This window comes from Odocoileus virginianus, chromosome 13 (assembly GCF_023699985.2).
Source record: "Odocoileus virginianus isolate 20LAN1187 ecotype Illinois chromosome 13, Ovbor_1.2, whole genome shotgun sequence".
NCBI lineage: Eukaryota > Metazoa > Chordata > Mammalia > Artiodactyla > Cervidae > Odocoileus > Odocoileus virginianus.
Window position 1 is genome coordinate 23,568,901 of NC_069686.1, and position 20,767 is coordinate 23,589,667.

At 36.7% G+C, this 20,767-nt stretch overlaps 1 protein-coding gene across 4 annotated transcripts in view; it reads left to right on the forward strand.

Annotated features, from left to right (window-relative positions):
* Positions 1–20,767, forward strand: part of LOC110125212 (sodium channel protein type 1 subunit alpha) — a 137,881-nt gene that overhangs the window by 36,032 nt on the left and 81,082 nt on the right. For all 4 annotated transcript variants that reach the window (XM_070476106.1, XM_070476107.1, XM_070476108.1 and 1 more), the window contains exon 2: positions 13,203–13,513. In XM_070476106.1, the coding sequence (XP_070332207.1) occupies positions 13,250–13,513 (264 nt within the window). In that variant the 5' untranslated portion in view covers positions 13,203–13,249. The remainder of the gene's footprint in view (positions 1–13,202; positions 13,514–20,767) is intronic.

Here is a 20,767-nt window from a genome sequence, read left to right on the forward strand (position 1 = left end):
CTAATTTCCGTGACCTTGTCTCCCCTGCTCTGTGACCCAAAGCTCTTGTTTGCAATGCATTTAAGGTTTTACCAGGAGCATGGACTGCAAGCAGCTCCTATTTACTGCTCTACTAAAATTCCTGGGGTAATAAAACCCCACAATTCAATATGATTGAAATGACAGAGAAAGGAAAATCTATAAACAGAGAAAGGAGAATGTGTAAAAGAGAAAGGAATGTGTATATAACACACAAAGTTATATTTCACTAAATTATGCCATCACATAATGAGTTTTCTAAAGGCTAAGATTCTCAGCCCAAGTCTAGGACACAAGCATTTCAGCACTTCCTACTGTTAAAGTATCTTGCTCAGGGATCCATTAAATACAAAGTATATCTTGTATTAAGGAGCAGTTTCTGGAGTTCAGGAAAGAAATTAATGGTATAAAGACATAACCTGGAAATAGCAATTGTTCAGAAGACTGGACCCAATTAATTATTTTGCCAAATAAAGTTTTCCACTGGGCAAAGAAAGATAGGATTAAAGGCAGGCAGGATGATGTCTAGTATAGTTAAATTTAAGTAGGTGAGTTCTTTGTGGCGTGAGAGTGGTCAAGCCTGTGGTCTACAGGAGTACATGTATGATCAAGCACTTTATGGGAGCTGATAATGAGTCTGTATATATTTTTTAATTTACCAAATACTGCCTCAAACCTATTGCCAAACTGGATAACATTCAAAGTCAACTTCAACTAATGTGATGTGAGGGCTCATATTTTGTTTTTCTAAACATTTAATTAAATAATCATACAGCAAGGCAAAAGCCCAACAATTGCACAGTTTTATTAATTAAAAAGTGGTTATACGTTTTTTTATTCCAAACATGCCTAGAAAGTGGTGTTTCATTTTAGTTCGGCGTAGTGCACTTGTTGATTCTACTCTGTTAATTTTGCATTAGCATCTGAAATAAATACAGGCCATTTATTCAACACAGTAATAATGATGTCAATTTGGACCAAGTAGTTTATTGATATTGGATCAGCAAAGGCACTAGGGGATTTACTGAATTTTGTAGCTTGTAGTCTATTATTAGGATGCCCTGAAAAATACTCCTGAAATGATCAAATGTACATGGAGATGTATATTAGATATGTGACCTTGTTTGAAATGTAATTTGCATATAACATGAAAATTAGTTTTGAAAGATTCAAATTTTTTTGAAAGTTAATAAAGTTTTGAAAGAATGCAAATGTTTTAAACACAAGGATGAAATCTGTTATTTAGTCATTCTCAGTTATAATACTAAAAAAGGGTCTTGTTAAAAACCACATGAAATACAGTTATTATAAGCATATCAAAACCAGTTATTTCTAGAAAAGAAATTCATAAAACAATATTTCTTAGGCTTGTGAAATTCTTTGTAAAAGCAGCTTCTTTCTTGATTGTTTAAGAAATAATGATGTGAGATTACAACCGTGAGAATAACATTTGCCTAGTTATTTTTATTATTATTGGCAGTAACATTCTATTGTAAAGTAGGTGGCAGAAACACCACAAAATCAACTGAAACACTTCCTCACGAAGTACTGTGCCCAGATGGATTACGTCCCCAGAATAGTAGTGGGGTGCGGCAAGTCGTTTTGGTAGGAGACTGCTTTCTCCTCAGTGTGAAAATCAAATCAATTTAAAGACAGAATTACAGATATAAGGATTTTCCCTGTGTTAAATTATATAATATAAGGTGGTCAAGATACATCAGTGTTATATAATTATAGCTTTGATTAGAAAACCTTTGAGTGGAGCTAATGAATTAAAAGAGTGATCTGCTCAGTAGTAAATAGAAGTGGGTTTAGCAAAACATAAAAAGTTATAGAAATAAAATATAAATTGTGGAAAGATGATCGATCAGGTTTCAAATCTGCATAACACAGTTTTTAAATTTAAGTATTATGATCATTCCTTTTGGTGTCTAGTATTTTTTCAAATTTTTTAAAAGATAGTTTCAACTTCTGTCAAAATACTTCATTTACTAGGTCTGTTTTGGGTTTTTACAAGAAATGTAATTCATTGAATGAATGCTAGGTTACCATAGCTACTTGTGTTATATTTGCATACATTTTATTTAAGTTTAAAGTCATGTAAGTACTTGAAAATCATTTCATAACTATTGAATATGGGCAGGCATTGGTTTGGGAGTCGGGAAATATTCTGAATCCAGTTCATTAATAAACTTGTGACCTGGATAAATCAGCTATTTGTTTTGGAAGTAATAAGCACACAAATCCTAAACAAAGTATCAATTTTGTTTTGATTTTGTTTGTTTTCTATTAAATGAAAGGGATGGATTAGATGGTTTTTAACTTTTCTTTAAACATTTGCTATTTCTTGATTTTATGGTTTATTTATCTTTATCTAATTCTCTTAAAGTAACTTACTTAACCTTTCAGAAATTCAGAAATTGAAGCAAACCAATTCTTCTCTGACTGAAAAGTCTGTCTTATAAACCCTAAGGATCTCTTCCACATTATTAAAATATGATTATGTTAAGGATTATTTATGTTTCTATATACTTGTCTGCAGAAAACTAAGATCATGGCATCTGGCCCCATCACTTCATAGCAAATAGATGGGGAAACAGTGACAGACTTTATTTTTGGGGGCTCCAAAACCACGCAGATGGTAACTGCAGTCATAAAATTAAAAGATGCTTTCTCCTTGGAAGAAAAGTTATGACCAACCTAAACAGCATATTAAAAAGCAGAGACATTACTTTGCCAACAAAGGTCTGTCTAGTCAAAGCTATGGTTTTTCCAGTAGTCATGTATGGATGTGAGAGTTGGACTATAAAGAAAGCTGAGCACCAAAGAATTGATGCTTTTGAACTGTGGTGTTGGAGACTCTTGAGAGTCCCTTTGACTGCAAGGAGATCCAACCAGTCCATCCTAAAGGAAATCAGTCCTGAATATTCATTGGAAGGACTGATGTTGGAGCTGAAACTCCAATACTTTGGCTACCTGATTCAAAGAATGACTCATTTGAAAAGATCCTGATGCTGGAAAAGACTGAAGGCGGGAGGAGAAGGGGACAACAGAGGATGAGATGGTTGGATGGCATCATTGACTCAATGGACGTGAGTGTGAGTAAACTCTGGGAGTTGGTGATGGACAGGAAGGCCTGGCGTGCTGCAGCCCATGGAGTTGCAAAGAGTTGGACATGACTGACCAACTCAACTGAACTGAATTGAACACTTGTCTGTAAGGAAAAACTTGTCAGTGACAACCTGAGAAAACATCAGACTGTATGTTTAATTTACTTATCAGTTGGCCAGTTTTTCCCTGTAAATTCTCTTCCAGAGTCAGATAAGGCATAGAATAATAATAATTATTCTAATAGATCATAATGGCAGTAGTAGAAGTTTGGAGGAAACCGTGATAAAATGTTCTTATCACGTTGTGATGAGGGAATGGAAGGAGTGGTGAAGGAAATTACATTTAGGCTTTAAAAGTAACATGGAATTTAAGAACCAAAATAATTCCATGAGAAGTTACTTAAATTATTTTATTCCTCACCTAAATCAGCAGTAGCATTAGGATGCAAAGTTGTGAATGTTGGGAGTCTTTTAAGGGCAGCATTAAATGGCACATTTTTTTCTCACTCAGATTCTGAATGAAAGAGGCAAATTAGCAGAGGAATAACATATGAATGGGCTTTCCAGGTGGCTAAGATGGTAAAGAATCTGCCAGCAATGCTGGAGACCTGGGGTGGATCCCAGGGTTGGGAAGATCCCCTGGAGGTGGGCATAGCAATCCACACCAATATTCCTGCCTGGAGAATCCCCATGGACAAAGGAGTCTGGTGGGCTATGGTCCACAGGGTCGCAAAAAGTCAGACATGACTGAGCTAAACACAACACAACACAACACAACACATATATAAAAAAATATCATCTTGTAATTTCATAGAAGTTTGTTTGGAGGGTATAGCTGTGTAGTCAGGGACAGAGGTATCCCCCCAAAAGAAGCGGCATAGTATTAACTTATAAAAGGCCCAATTTCCTCAAGTTGTTGTTGTTATTGTTCAGTTGCTCCATATAAACACAAGGATTAAAGGATTAAAATGTATCTCTGGTTCCCAAATACATGCACATACAAATATGTATTTGAAAGCAATACCAATTTTCACATTGGAGCTTTTCTGCTCAGATTTTTCCTTCCAAATTTCATATTCAAAAGACAATGTCATACATTTGCTCCCATCTAATATTTAAGCATTATGTCTCCAAAATAGATTCTGATCCCATCCATTTTTCTTTGTCTTCATTGTCAAAAATCTAGACCAAGCCTCTGTTTGTTGTACAGTCACTCAGTCCTGTCTGACTCTTTGCAACCCCATGAATTGCATCACACCAGGTTTCCCTGTCCTTCACTGTTTGCTGGAGTTTGCTCAAACTTATTTCCATTGACTTGGTGATGTCATCCAATTATCTTGTCCTCTGTCATCCTTTTCTCCTCCTGCCCTCAAGCTTTCCCAGCATCAGAATCTTTTCCAATGTGTAGGCCCTTCACATCAGGTGGCCAAAGTATTGGAGCTTCAGCCTCAGCATCTGTCCTTCCAATGCATACGCAGTGTTGATTTCCTTTAGGATTGACTGGTTTGATCTTGCAGTCCAAGGGGCTCTTAAGAGTTTTCTCCAGCACCACATTTCAAAAGCAGCAGTTCTTTGGTGCTCAACCTTCTGAGTTGGACTCTAAGTCCAACTCTCACATCTGTACACGACTACTGAAAAAACCATAGCTTTGAGTATACAGACTTTTGGCAGCAAAGTAATGTCTCAGGTTTTTAATACACTGTCTAGGTTTGTCATAGCCTCCCTTCCAAGGAGCAGGCGTCTTTTAATTTCATGGCTGCAGTCACCATCTGCAGTGATTTTTGGAGTCCAAGAAAATAAAGTCTGTCACTGTTTCCATTGTTTCCCCAACTATTTGTCATGAAGTGATGGGACCATATGCTATGATCTTAGTTTTTTGAATGCTGAGTTTTAAGCCAGCTTTTTCACTCTCCTCTCTCACCTTCATCAAGAGACTCTTTAGTTCCTCTTCGCTTTTTGCCATAAGGGTGGTGTCATCTGCATATCTGAGGTTATTGATATTTCTCCTGGCAATCTTGATTCCAGATTGTGCATCATCCTGCCCAGCATTTCTCATGAAGTACTCTGCATATAAGTTAAATAAGCAGGGTGACAATACACAGCCTTGACGTACTCCTTTCCCAATTTGGAACCAGTCTGTTCTATTTCCAGTTCTAACTGTTGCTTCTTGACCTGCATACAGATGTCTCAAAGGCAGGTCAGGTGGTCTGCTATTCACATCTCTTTTAAGAATTTTCCACAGTTTATTGTAATCCACACATCAAAGACTTTGGTGTAGTCAATAAAGCAGAAATAGATGATTTCTGGAACTCTTGCTTTCTCGATGGTCCAACGGATGTTGGAAATTTGATCTGTTTCCTCTGCCTTTTTAAAATCCAGCTTGAACATCTGAAAGTTCATGGTTCATGTACCATTGAAGCCTAGTTTAAAGAATTTTGAGCATTACTTTACTAGCATGTGAGATGAGTGCAATTGTGTGGTAGTTTGAGCATTCTTTGGAATTGCCTTTCTTTGGGATTGGAATGAAAACTGACCTTCCAGTCCTGTGGCCACTGCTGAGTTTTCCAAATTTGCTGGCATATTGAGTGCTGTACTATGAGGGTAATCAAAACCATACTGTTCACCAGTCCAAACTCCTCAGGAAAATGTTTTGACTGTGATAAATGCTTACTGAAGTCCTATATCTAATGCATGTGTTATATTCTAAGAGAAAAAGAGATATGAAATGTCAAGAAGCAAAACCTCATCGAATAATAAAACACTTATTATATGTAATGAATTAGGGACATATTAGGGGTGATACAGAATCACAAACTTTCTGATCTTACAAAGGCCCACAGGAATGTGTAATATCATACTAAAATGTAATTCTGATGTTGTAGATTTAGCTTGCCTTTTTTATATCCATTTGGTGTTATCAGAATACATCATTTCTTTTATTTATACTTGTACATTCTAATATATTTTCCCCTTATTCTTCTTTTTCCCACATTAATATTGGTTATGCTGTTGCTATTACTTTACTATTTCTTTCCACTCACAAATTCTATTTTGCTTTTTTACAACCTTTTTTGTTTCACAGCCTCTGGCTTCCAATTTATTTCCTTTTGGATTTTTTTTCCTTTTTAGGATTTTTAAAAATCTAATTGGCTTATATTTTGTTTTGCTTGTCTTCCTAAGGAATGTTAGCTTGCTAGCTAACATGGCTTGTTAGCGCGTATCATTTCAGTACTAAGTGATATTCCATGTCTAGATGTACCACAGTTTGTTTATTCATTCAGCTGATGAAGGACATCTTGGTTGCATCCAAGTTTTGCAATTATGAATAAAGCTGCTATAAACAACCGTGTGAAAGCTTTTGTGTGGACATAAGATTAAAACTCATTTGGGTAAATACAAAGGAAGATAATTGCTGAATCATATGCTAAGAGTAAGTTTTGTTGTGTAAAAAATTGCCAACAGTTCTTCCAAAGTGGCTGTAGTGTTCCAAATAGCAGTGAATGGGAGTTCCTGTTGTTTCCCATCCTTGCCAGTGTTTTGTGTTGTCAGTGTTCTGGATTTTGGCTATTCTAATAGTCATGTAGTAATATCTTATCACTGTTTTAATTTGTACTTCCCTGATGAATAGCAAGGAGAGATAAGAAAGCCTTCCTTAGCAATCAATGCAAAGAAATAGAGGAAAACAATAGAATGGGAAAGACTAGAGATCTCTTCAAGAAAATTAGAGATACCAAGGGAACTTTTCATGCAAAGATGGGCTCAATAAAGGACAGAAATGGTATGGACCTAACAGAAGCAGAAGATATTAAGAAGAAGTGGCAAGAACACACAGAACTGTACTAAAAAGATCTTCATGACCCAGATAATCACAATGGTGTGATCACTCACCTAGAGCCAGACATCCTGGAATGTGAAGTCAAGTGGGCCTTCAGAAGCATCACTACGAACAAAGCTAGTGGAGGTGATGGAATTCCAGTTGAGCTATTTCAAATCCTGAAAGATGATGCTGTGAAAGTGCTGCACTCAATATGCCAGCAAATTTGGAAAACTAAGCAGTGGCCACAGGACTGGAAGAGGTCAGTTTTCATTCCAATCCCAAAAGAAAGGCAATGCCAAAGAATGCTCAAACTACCACACAGTTGCACTCATCTCACACGCTAGTAAATTAATGCTTAAAATTCTCCAAGACAGGCTTCAATGGTACATGACTCATGAACTTCCAGATGTTCAAGCTGGTTTTAGAAAAGGCAGAGGAACCAGAGATCAAACTGCCAACATCTGCTGGATCATTGAAAAAGCAAGAAAGTTCCAGAAAAACATCTATTTCTGCTTTATTGACTATGCCAAAGCCTTTGACTGTGTGGATCACAATAAACTACAGAAAATTCTGAAAGAAATGGGAATACCATACCACCTGACCTGCCTCTTGAGAAACCTATATGCAGATAAGGAAGCAACAGTTAGAACTGGAAATGGAACAACAGACTGGTTCCAAATAGGAAAAGGAGTACATCAAGGCTGTATATTGTCACCCTGTTTATTTAACTTATATGCAGAGTACATCATGAGAAACGCTCAGCTGGAGGAAGCACAAGCTGGAATCAAGATTGGCAGGAGAAATATCAATAACCTCAGATACACAAATGACACCACCCTTATGGCAGAAAGTGAAGAAGAACTAAAGAGCCTCTTGATGAAAGTGAAAGAGGAGAGTGAAAAAGTTGGCTTAAAGCTCAACATTCAGAAAACTAAGATCATGATATCTGGTCCCATCACTTCATGGCAAATAGATGGGGAAACAGTGGAAACAGTGGCTGACTTTATTTTTCTGGGCTCCAAAATCACTGCAGATGGTGACTGCAGCCATGAAATTAAAAGACGCTTACTCCTTGGAGGGAAAGTGATGACCAACCTAGACAGCATATTCAAAAGCAGAGGCATTACTTTGCCAACAAAGGCCTGTCTAGTCAAGGCTATGGTTTTTCCAGTGGTCATGTATGGATATGAGAGTTGGACTATAAAGAAAGCTGAGTGCTAAAGAAATGATGCTTTTGAACTGTGGTTTTGGAGAAGACTCTTGAGAGTCCCTTGGACTTCAAGGAGATCCAACCAGTCCATCCTAAAGGAGATCAATCCTGGGTGTTCATTGGAAGGACTGATGTTGAAGCTGAAACTCCAATACTTTGGCCACCTGATGTGAAGAACTGACTCATTTGAAAAGACCCTGATGCTGGGAAAGATTGAGGGGAGGAGAAGGGGACGATGGAGGATGAGATGGCTGGATGGCATCACCGACTCAATGCACATGGGTTTGGGTGGACTCTGGGAGTTGGTGATGGACAGGGAGGCCTTGCGTGCTGTGGTTCATGGGGTTGCAAAGAGTTGGACATGAGTGAGCGACTGAACTGAACTGAGCATCTTGATGATATTGAAACTTCCTACCCATGAACAGGGACTATCTCCATTTATTTAACTAGTGCTTTCCTGGTGACTCAGACAGTAAAGAACCTGCCGATAATGCAGGAGACCTGGGTTTGATCCCTGAGTTAGGAAGATCCCCTGGAAAAAGGAATGGTAACCCACTCTAGTATTCTTGCCTGGAGAATTCCGTGGACAGAGGAGCCTGGTGGGCTACAGTTCATGGGATCGCAAAGAGTAGAACACGATGAGCAACTGACACTCACTCAAGTTCTTAGGTCAGTTTTATAATTTTACTCATATAGACCTTGAACATAATCTGTTAAATTTGTATTTAAATATTTCTTTGGGGGGAGTGCTAATGTGAATGGTTTTATGTTTTTAACTTCCAATTATAATTGTTCTTTGCTGGAATGTAGGAAAGAAACTGACTTTTCTATATTAACCTTGTAATTTGCAACCTCACTGTAATTGCTTATTAGTTCCAGGAGTTCTTTTGTTAATTCTTTTGGATTTTTTTTATTTAAGCAATTATGATGTCAACAGAGACACTCATTTCTTCCTTCTCAATCTGTAAACCTTTTATTTCTTTTCCTTGTCTTATTTCATGAGCTAGTTCTTCCAGTATGATCTTAAAAAGTGGTGAGAGGAGATGTCCTTGCTTTGTTTATAATTTGGGTGGGAAAAGTTCTAGTTTCTTCCATTGCATTTTAAAACTTATTACTATAAAGGAAATATATTGAGTTTTTCATATCACCTTTGAAATAGATACCTCAATTCTTTTGCCACTTTTAGGAATCTTTCAGATGTTTCTATTTTTTCTAGGCATACAATTATATAGTATGCAAATAACTATATTTTACTTCCTTCATCCTTATTAAGTAGTGTACTTGTATCTCACATCTAATTGGATTGGTATGTATAGTGTTGAGTTTTTCCTAAGCTTTATGAAAATATGTTTAGGATTTGTAAAGTTTTTTGTTGACCTTGGGGATCTGTGTGTGTGTGTGTATATAAAATGTTAGAAGAACTGGACAAATGGATGTCTACCTCACTCCATACAGTAAGCAAATTCTAGGGCTTCCCTGGTGATCCAGTGGTTAAGAATCCATCTTGCAATGTGAGGGTCACCAGTTCTTCCCTGGTCCAGGAAGATCCCACCTGCTGCAGAGCAAACTAAGGTCGCGCACCACAACTACTGCGCCTGCACTCTGAAGCCTGTGAGCCACAACTACGGCACCCACATGCAGCAACTACTGAAGCCCGCACACCCTAGAGCCTGTGCTCCACAACAGGAGAAGCCTCCGCAAGGAGGCTGTGCACTGCAACTAGAGGCAAGCCCCTGCTCCCCATCACTAGAGAAACCCTGTGTGCAGCTGTGAAAGCCCAACACAGCCAATACGTAAATAAATATTAGAAGACAAATTCCGAATAGATCAAAGATTTACATGTATAAATCTAAACCATAAAGTGATAAAAATGAAGGAATAAAATATGATGTATCCTTCCACACTCTCAGGGACATGGATGCTTTCCAGAACATGACACAAAATCTAGAAACCAAAGAAGAATTGGACTTTAATCGTCACATAACATGCAAAATATTTTAATTAAATTTTGTAATCTGTAGCACAAAACACCATAAACTCAAAATACATACACTGTATACTTTTAAAAGTCCCCACATTCCAAAATTAAATTGTTCATATTGTATCTTAAAAGGTGCTATAGATTAAAAAGGAAAAGAAAATGAAAACATGTACTGTTATTTAAATAGTCACAGAAAGAAAAGAAAATATAGCTCTTGAACATATGCTCATGTAAGTTCACATAAGTTCAGCTTTTCTCATTTTAAGACAAATGCAAATTAAAACAGTAATCTGCCCCTTTTTGCCCCAATCAGATTGAACATACTGGAGATATGATAACACATTTTGTGGTGAGACTGTACATGAGCAGGCACCATGTTCCATTGTTGTCAGAAGAATCAATTTGTTCAACCTTCAGAAAGAGTTATTTTGTAATAATACCAAACTTAAAGATTCACATTTTGCATAGCTAAGTACTACTGTAGAAATTGATACTATAAATATATTGACATATATGTGAAAGTATGTGTATAACATATATTAATTGCATCTTTATTTGTAATAACAAAAGATTAAAAACAGGCTGAATACCCATAACTCGGGAATTGATTGAATAAATTATAGTATGTACAAAAAACGGAAAACCATGCAGCTGATAAAGAGTTGAATCTGTAAAAACTGATAAGAAATGAACTCTAATAGGTATTTTCAGGGAAAAGTGCAGGGTGCAGAAAACGTGTGAGTATACATATACCTATATGATTGGCACATATCTATTACATAGACAGATAAGAGTGGTTATGTCTTGGATCAGAAATTGATTTTTTGCGAACAAGAAGGAAGAGGAATTTTTCCAATTTCCTTTACTGTTTTGAATTTATGTCATTTATGCATGTATTCTATCAAAAAATTAATTAGTCAGAAATAAAACCATCCATACATTGATGTTATATAATACTTCCCTTAGAAAATGGACCATACTTGTTATCCCTAAACATTTACCAGTATTTTCCTGATTCCTTATGGGAGCAGTAGAATTTTAAGGCAAAATATTCTTTTTCTGTTGATTTAAATTTTCTTTTCTTCCAGGCCCTAAGCTGAATTGCAGGTAGATTGGAAGGACCTCTGAAAATTTCACTAGTTCACTTCATGGAAAGAGAGTACAAATTTAGACTTGTATACCCGGTAAAGAATCTGCCTGCAGTACGGGGGACCTGGGTTCAATCCCTGGGTTGGGAAGATACCCTGGAGAAGGCATGGCAACCCACTCCAATATTCTTGCCTGGAGAATCCCCATGGACAGAGGAGCCTGGCAGGCTTCAGTCCATGGGGTTTCAAAGAGTGGACTCAACTGAGCGATTAAGCACAGCACACCCCCTTGTTTCCAGTCACCCACCAAAAATATGGTCAAAAACTCCACAGCAATGGGAATCTCCCTCAGTAAAATTTGAAGTTCCTGTAAGACCTCTCAAAAGATATATGGCAGCAATTTTAATATTGCAGTTCATATACACCAGAGCTGCAATTGACTATATCATAGTTTGCTGACCTTAATGAGTTAATGATCTTCCCTCCTAGCTCAGTTGGTAAAGAATCTCCCTGCAAGGCAGGAGATCTGGGTTCAGTTCCTGGGTTGGGAAGATCCCCTGGAGAAGTAAGTGGCAGCCACTCCAATCTTGCCTGGAGAATCCTATGGACAGAGAAGCCTGGCGGAATAGAGTCCATGGGTTGCAAGAGTCAGATACGACTTAGCAACGAAACCATGAACCAATGAGTTAATGTTGTGTCCAAATGAAACTTGTGGCCAAATGATAGCTCAGGCTCTGAGAAGTTTTGGCTCAGTATTATCTCTGAAATTTGAGCTGATATTAAATATGCCTTAAAACAATACATTTGGGATTTGGCCTCCAGCATCTGATCAGGTCTGGCAGCTATATAGAGTCAAGAGTTTTGCCTCAGGTCCTTATGTTTTGCACTATAGGATTATAGCATCAGCAAGAATATCATTATTGCCTTTAGTGAAGGAAAACACGTCAGTGTTTGAGCTTGTAGACTGTCTTCTTTCTGATTACTTTTTCCTCTGAAATAAGAGAATTCTGCTGTCTCCTGTACCTACAGTTATCTTCTCCTGCCCACAGCCCAATCTAGTAATTTCTTTTCAGCCTAGACTTTCTGCCATTCTTAGTCATCTAATTGTTGTCTGTCTAACCTTAGACTGTCTGTTTCTATATGAATTTAAGTAGGCTGACCGTAGCATGACCAATGCCATGACAAGTCACAGTTCCATTGTCTTTGTCTCAGAATAGATGAAGGCTCAATCAGGACAGTCATGGCTATTTGACTGGTCATTAAATCTGGCTGCAACAAGCTATTCTGACTGGCTTGATCAGGAGCCATTTGTGCAGATTAGACAGTTGCATTTTATATCCTCTCAGAGACAACTCCCTTTCCACTTCATCCTGTTGATGAGTTAACCATGGTCTCTATGGGGCTACATCCTCATCTTCTGGGTGGCTCACAGAGGGAATAGCCCATTTGGGACAGGGTGGTATTTAGCCAATGTACTTTAGTTAAGGCTATACTTGCATAACTTCCTTAAGTTATGGCACAGTTCCTGCCTCAGCAAAGCATAAGGATTGGATTAATAAACATGGGACATTTATAACAAAAAAGCTGAGATGGAAAGCATGTTTGTTAAGCCAAACTCATAGAAACAGAAAGTGGAATGGTGGTTGCAAGAAGCTGGGGGAGGGGGAAATGGACAGTTACTATTTATTGACATTAAGTTTCAGTTACGTAAGCTGAATAAGTTCTAGAGAGCTATATGACTTTGTGCCTATAGTTGACAATACTGTCTTGCATATGTAAAAGTTTGCTTTAAGGGTCATGCTAAAGATCTCAAGTTAAATGTTCTAGCTACAAAAAAAAAAAAATTATATTTAATTATTCCATTTGGATTTAATTGGAAATGAACTTTTCAGTCCTCGAGTTTGTATTGCATAACAGGAGGTTGCTTATATTAAGATCTTTTAAGCTCCTTAAAATATCTGTATTCTTTCTCTTTAAGACTTCATATGCAGAGTAAATGGTGATTAAAATGTGCAGGATGACAAGATGGAGCAAACAGTGCTTGTACCACCAGGACCTGACAGCTTCAACTTCTTCACCAGAGAATCCCTTGCGGCTATTGAAAGACGCATTGCAGAAGAAAAGGCTAAGAATCCCAAACCAGACAAGAAAGACGATGATGAACATGGCCCAAAGCCAAATAGTGACTTGGAAGCTGGAAAGAACCTTCCTTTTATTTACGGAGACGTCCCTCCAGAGATGGTGTCAGAGCCACTGGAGGACCTGGATCCCTACTATATCAATAAGAAAGTGAGTGTGTTTTATCAGGCATATTTTGCTGCTTATTGCCTTATAGTATACCTTAAACTGTTATAGCACCAACATATGCTAAGTTAGCACAAACTCTAAGTATCATTCTCTTTGGGAAATAGAACACATTTGCATATGCTCTATGCATATATATGACAAATAAGTTGATTAGATCATAACAGATGGAGCTGTCCCAAATGTACACAAAAGATACCTAAAAATAAATGTAAGTCATAGGCAGCTATTTTGACAAATTAAAAACTTCTCCACAGAGACTGTATTTACTCTTTATGAGTTTTCTGTACTTGAAAATCCTGAAATTGTCACAAGTTATAGAGATCTCAAAAATGTTGGTATTAATTTCTCATAGAACAAAATTTGATACCATGAGGATTTTCAATTTTTATATTATATATACATATAATGTTATACATTACATACATACATACATACATATGTTATATATATACATATGTTATATATAAGTTAAGTTCCTGAAGAAACTTTTTCATTTGGGAAAAAACATTCCTATACAAACTATTGTTTAAACAATTATTTAATATTTTGGTGGGAATATATTAATATTGGTAAGGATTAACCAAAATGTAGTAATCTAAAAATACATACATTTGAGTATTCATGCTTGAAATGAGTGTATTAAGTACTTATCCTTTCATTATGACCATGATCTCACCAAGCCAAGAAGAAAAGTATAAAAAAAAGATAAAATAAAGTTATTATATTGATTTTAGATTAAACTTATGGCTTGTAATTTGTGATACTTTATTATAGTTTTCACCTAAAACAACATATTTGTTAACTCTTGGTGGAAAGGTATAGCACAAAGATTGTAATTAAGCAAATGAAATGTTTTAGCTAAATATGGTCCTTAAAAATGCCCCCAAAACTTTAGGGATGTTTTTGGTCGCTGGCACAATCACATTAGTTTTTATGAAGTACAGAAGTTTGGAATTATGGTATGTTAATTCAAGGCAGTTTTGTAAATTGCTCCTCATTGACACTGCAGCTTTCAGAGGAAGAAACCTCTTTTATGTTCAGATTTTTTTTTTTTAACTTTTCAGGATATAGCTGGTTTAAGTATAACAATTTTCCTTTTTAAAACTGACTTGTCCATTTTACAGTAATGGAAGAGATTAATCACTTTCAATAGATTTATTATCTTTTATTTAAATTTGTTTTTTAACATTGTAGTATTAAATCTCAGTAGGTAAGCCACTATCTGTTTCATAACTGCCATTTAAATTAAGAGAAAAATTACATTTTATCATTCAATCCTTCGGAAATTAATATGGTATCTGAAAAGCTCAAACCCATATTAAGCAGTCTACAAGGGGGTTATTTGTATTTTTTTAAAGTAAAAATGTGATAACATTTTAACTTATTTTAAATTACTCTATTATTGAAGTTATCACTCTGATATGTTCTAGCCAGAAATTCATTGCAATAAAGTATATGACTTTATGTATGACTTTATTTATAACCATTGAACATATCCAAGCTGTTTAGAGCTGCTATTATCATGGATTAGCAGGCTCCATCCTAAGCAGGCATTTTGCTACCCCTAGACATCCAGTTCCCAGCTTTCCAGTAGAAATAACCATCTGAAAGTTATTAAAGTCATCCAGAATCTACCACTTCATCAAACAGGATCCACAGCTAGGATCCCAGATCCTCTGCCATGTCCTTATCTGTAAACAATAAATGCATACATAGAGAAAGACCAAACTAATGCATGTGGACAAGGGTGGCTCTTCTTCAAATAGAAACCAAATCATCCAATCAATCTTTTCCTTTAAATTGAAAAGTTTTTAGATTGATAAAGTTGTCATCTTGAGCAAATGTCTCCAGACAAAGCAGTCCACAATTGGTTTATAACGAATGAGATATAACAAAGGATATAAAGACAGATGGAAAACAAAATGATGTAAACCCTTCCAAATAGTTAAAAGAAAGATTTTGAACCTGAGGATGAAAGACAGACTCTGAAGGACTGATTATTCAGCCAGATTCTTGTGCTGAAGTAACCCTTATAAACTTTGTTAGGTTCACATTCAAACTTGTCTTTACCATATCCTTATCTTCAAATGCACATTGTGTGAGGAAGGAAAAACATTTTGACATTTCGGAACAAATCAGTGTGCAAGCCGCACAACCTGATAAGAGAAATATTGTTATCAGAAAGGAGGTTTCCCCAAGTTGAGGCACATCCATTGCTTTCACTTTGAGCTGACATCAAGCAAGTCTCCAAATGTAAGTCATTCAACAGAAATACAAATGAAACTTTTTGTAGGAGTGAAATCCTTAAAAACTAACATGGCATGCTTGAGTTGTGTGTTTGAAATTTCCTTTTTTTTAATGTTCATGTTTTAAAACTTTCTATAGTTATGTGTACAATCTTTTCTGGTTTTAAATTTTCTTTCATAATTGGATTGTTTCAGTATGGAGGAATAGTCTTAAATTCTGAATTTGTTTCCTCTGATTGATGGTATAATGCTTAGAAAAATAATAACCTTTTAAAAATAATGAATATTTCTTATGATATTTGACCAATTTCATTTTAGTGGCTTGGGTGTCTAAGGATGGCAGGGTGATGTTCATTAAACAACACAATACACATACACAGTATTCCTGGCATAGATAAAGGGTCTAATGATGGAAGTGTCACTGGAGAAAAAGCTTCCTAGGATGAGATTTCCCATTCTCACCGATACTGGGGATGTGGGTTTTATTGCCTTTGTGGGTTGTAACATACAAATATTAATCAGGCTAGTGATTCCCCTAAGGCTTAACTCAAGTACAGTACTTAATATGTCAGTTGTGTCTATATATCACATCTCTATAGTTTCCTTCTTAAAAATGTATAGAATAAAGCAAGCCTTCTATCAGAATGGTTGGAGAGTCTTTGTTGTTTTAGGTCAAAGTGCAGTGGTGCACGTATATGACAAATTTACCTGTAAGGAATAGAAAGGACACAAACCACAGTGAAGCTGTCTGTGATCTTCTACAAAGACAATGTCAGTGAGCTTATGGAAATGTCACTGCTGATGGTATATTTTCAGATGGCATATGCCCACATATTTTTATCTCTTTTGCCCCAGTTTAAAATGTACTAATTACATAATGTTCAAAATTTCTGCTGAGATTGTTAAAATAGTTTAATCCATGGTCAATGGTGTTGTGGCAGTAACTGGAAAATTAGTATCAACAGTCTCATGAACATTCATGGTACATGAAGCATTCCAGACCCTCAGATGTTTTAAGGCTTCAGAAGTCCAAGGTAAGAACTAAGGAATAAATTAACAGTGCTATCAGAAGAGACCCACAGAATTTTCCACACTGTGTTAACTTTGGTTCCATGGTCTTCAGAACATGATTCCAGGTTGGGTTCTTTTTTCTTTGTTTATTTACTGTGTGGCAAGGCACATTTTAGCTTGTGAACACACCTTTATTTCCTCATGGGATATTTTTTTTTTCCCCCCACAGTTTCCTTTCATAGTTTCGGTTGATATTGCACCATTTGGCTATACACTCAAATTCTTCACCCACTCTTTATTATAGAAAATTTCTTCCTTCTCATTTTCTTCTTAAAATTACAGATGACTCATTAGTATCCTTTTGACTGTGACAGTGTACTGGAAATAGAATGAGGTATTTTAGCTGTGCAGTGAAAATGGATGTTTGTTAATTATGGAATGTACAAATGTATCCATTTAAAAATGTACTCTTTACTTGACTGTCTCACCAACCATTTAGAGACAATTTATTCTCCCCTTTTACCAGCTCTTCTAAAAGAGGTGCGTGGCCCCACTTTATTGGGACTGCATGAAAAATCGGACAGGACCTTTTTGATTTTAAATTCATGCCTGGTTTGTCATCACCACAGGAGTTTTTAATTGTTATGTGAGGTAGGGAGAGTTATTTGTTTTGGTTTTAAACAAATTGGGATTAGGTAGTTTTTCTTGCAAAAGTAATTTAAAAGAAAATCAGAATAATAGATGGTAAAAGCTCATGATTCCATGAATTCTCATCTTTATGATTTTTCTTTGTATATCATTAGCTACTCTAAAATTACCACTCACCCAGGCTCTCCCTGCCTTAGTTTCAGGGCACGATAGTTCACTTTTAGATCTGTCTCCTACCCACCCTTTGTTTCTGCCTTATGTCCCTTCTTTGTTACCTCCCTGTCTCTGGCTCAGAAATAATCCCAAGTTGATGAGGGTGGTAGTAAATTAATGGTTATCATTTATTAAGTACCTGCCATATTAGTAAAACTTCAAACAAAAGTGACCAAACCTCAATGGAAAATAGTTTTTGAAAATGAAGAATCAAACAAATAAATGTGTATATGGGGTAAATCTGGTCTTACTACCAAAGGATCCAGTACCTAAAACAGTGTCATCAGGACACAGTCCTTTTGCATTTCTCACCCTGCTTCCACCTAGCCCAGCTGCATTCACAGGCTGGTTCTTCCCACAAAATGGTAGAAATAGCCATCAATAACCCAAAACTAACTTCTACAGCCTAGTAACTCCAAAGAAAAGAACTCATTTTTTCTTCAAAACTTCTCCTGGAATTCATTTTACTAGGTCACATAACCTATTCTGAACCAGCCATGGTAGCCAAGGCTTTGTGATGATCTCATTGGCCAGATCAGTGTCACATGTTGACCAGTGTTGCCAAGGGGTGGATCAGCTCCACCCAAGCCATGTGGCCAGACAATGAGGTAGCGGTTCTCTGTAAAAGGAAGAGATAGAGACTGTGAAGAAGGTGTGCTAGACAAATAAAAGCCAAGCTCTGTCTAAGCTTTAGGAAATGTACAGTTCTTATTTAACCAACATGCCCTTCCAAGATAATTCTTATCTTTATTTTAAAATGATGGAACTGAGGTAAAGTCATTTTCCTAAGATCATAGAGCTATTAAGTAACAGAGACCAGATTTCAAACCAGATCCTTCAGCTTCCATGTCTTACTGCCATGCTACTCTGGATTTGCAGTTGTCACACTAATGAAGAGAAGTCAGTGATGGAATCTAAATAAGCCTGTCTTTCCTTTTCCTGCCTCTCCACACAGGCTACTGTGAAGCTGTCCTCCTCATCTCCTCGGCTGGCAGTATTTCCCAAACCTGACTTGTTGCTTCACACTTCTACTCAATCAGGGCCTGCCTTTATAAAAACTAAAATCTTTGAGACTCAGTGGCTCCAGATCAGTTTTTTTTTTTCATTTATTTTTATTAGTTGGAGGCTAATTACTTTACAATATTGTAGTGGTTTTTGTCATACATTGACATGAATCAGCCATGGATTTACATGTATTCCCCATCCCGATCCCCCCTCCCACCTCCCTCTCCACCCAATCCCTCTGGGTCTTCCCAGTGCACCAGGCCCAAGCACTTGTCTCATGCATCCCACCTGGGCTGGTGATCTGTTTCACCCTAGGTAATATACATGTTTCGATGCTGTTCTCTCAAAACATCCCACCCTCGCCTTCTCCCACAGAGTCCAAAAGTCTGTTCTATACATCTGAGTCTCTTTTTCTGTTTTGCATATAGGGTTATCATTACCATCTTTCTAAATCCCATATATATGTGTTAGTATACTGTAATGGTCTTTATCTTTCTGGCTTACTTCGCTCTGTATAATGGGCTCCAGTTTCATCCATCTCATTAGAACTGATTCAAATGAATTCTTTTTAATGGCTGGGTAATATTCCATGGTGTATATGTACCAGTTTTTAAATTAATTAGAAAATTACACTGATTCTAATAGATTGATAATTCTAATAGAGTTAGAATTCTAATAGAGTAATAAGCACATTTTTTTCCAAAGAGGACAGATTCAGGTAACATGAATTGTGTGCCTCTGTAAAGAAATGCCATTTAAATTGGGACCTCAAGCATAGAAAGAAGAGAGAAGTGTTCCAGGGGAAGGGGACAGCCTGTAAGAAGACATGTAATATAGCAGGACGTGTAAAAGGAAAGTAAGATGTGGTTGGGGAGGTGGGCTTGGGGCTAGATCAAAGCCCCAAGAGTTTGAAGCTTAAGGGAAAAATAATTCTCTGAAGACTTTGGGTAGAGAAGTGACAATGTTCACGTTTTGCTTTTAAGATCAAGTTGGGGGGGGTCTTTGTAGAGGTCTGGTCTAGATTTTTGACATTGAAGACAAAGAATATTGGATGAGATCAGAATCCATTTTGGAGACATAAGGCTTAAGTATTAGATAGGAGCAAACGGATGGCATTGTTTTTTTGAATATGAAATTTGGGAGGAAAGAAATAGCAGCAAAGCTCCAGTGTGAAAATTGGCACTGCTTTGTTAAAACACATACATTTTAACAAGTGTTTGTTTGTGTATATATTTGAGTTTGTATACTCAAGTGTTTGTTTGTTTATATATTTGAGAACCAGAGATACTTACATTTTTAATCCTTTAATCCTTATGTTTATATGGCACTTGGAATTCATTAAGGAGATTGACATGTTTTATTTAATTTCTATCCTTTAAACCACCCTGAGGTTAGTAGTATTATAATCTTCTCCATTCAGATGAAGAAATTGACATGGAATAATTTGCCCAAAGTCTTCACACAGCAACATCTGCAATAAAACTGGACCAATTAATCCTTTTCTGTCAATGAAAAATTAACTGAGCATGGACTATGTACCATACGCATGTTATAGGCTAAAGATACAGGGATGAGAAATATTTGACCCCTAGATTTTATCAATTTACCAGTGGCTATAATTTTTTCTCTCCATCTGAGGCAGAGGCAGAAGCATCTGTAACCAGCTGACGGGAATCCAGTTGGGGACCAATTATGGGGTCATCTCTAGCACTGGCCCCACTGCAACTATTCTACCCAGCTAAACCTTAGGGACAAGCAATTTTACAGACTCTTTTCTGGGTACATATTTTTCTCCTTTGCATGAACTTAAAGCAAAGATTAAAAAAAAAAAAAAAAAAACTATGAGGCCTGAGCCTGCAGATGTAGTTTTGTTTGTCTTATGCAATACTGTTTAAAATTTTGAATTATTGTCTGAGATTTATAAATCAGAAGATTGCACACACATGTGTAACCCTACATATTTAGGTTTCTCACACATTATCAGATCTGGCATCACTGATTTACACACCAGAAATTAGCATGTCTCTTGCACTGTCTAGCCTCTGTGGGGTGTTGATTTGTGATCCCTGTCTTCAAGACAAATGAGGGCTAGATATTAAAGCTTGGTGGGCCA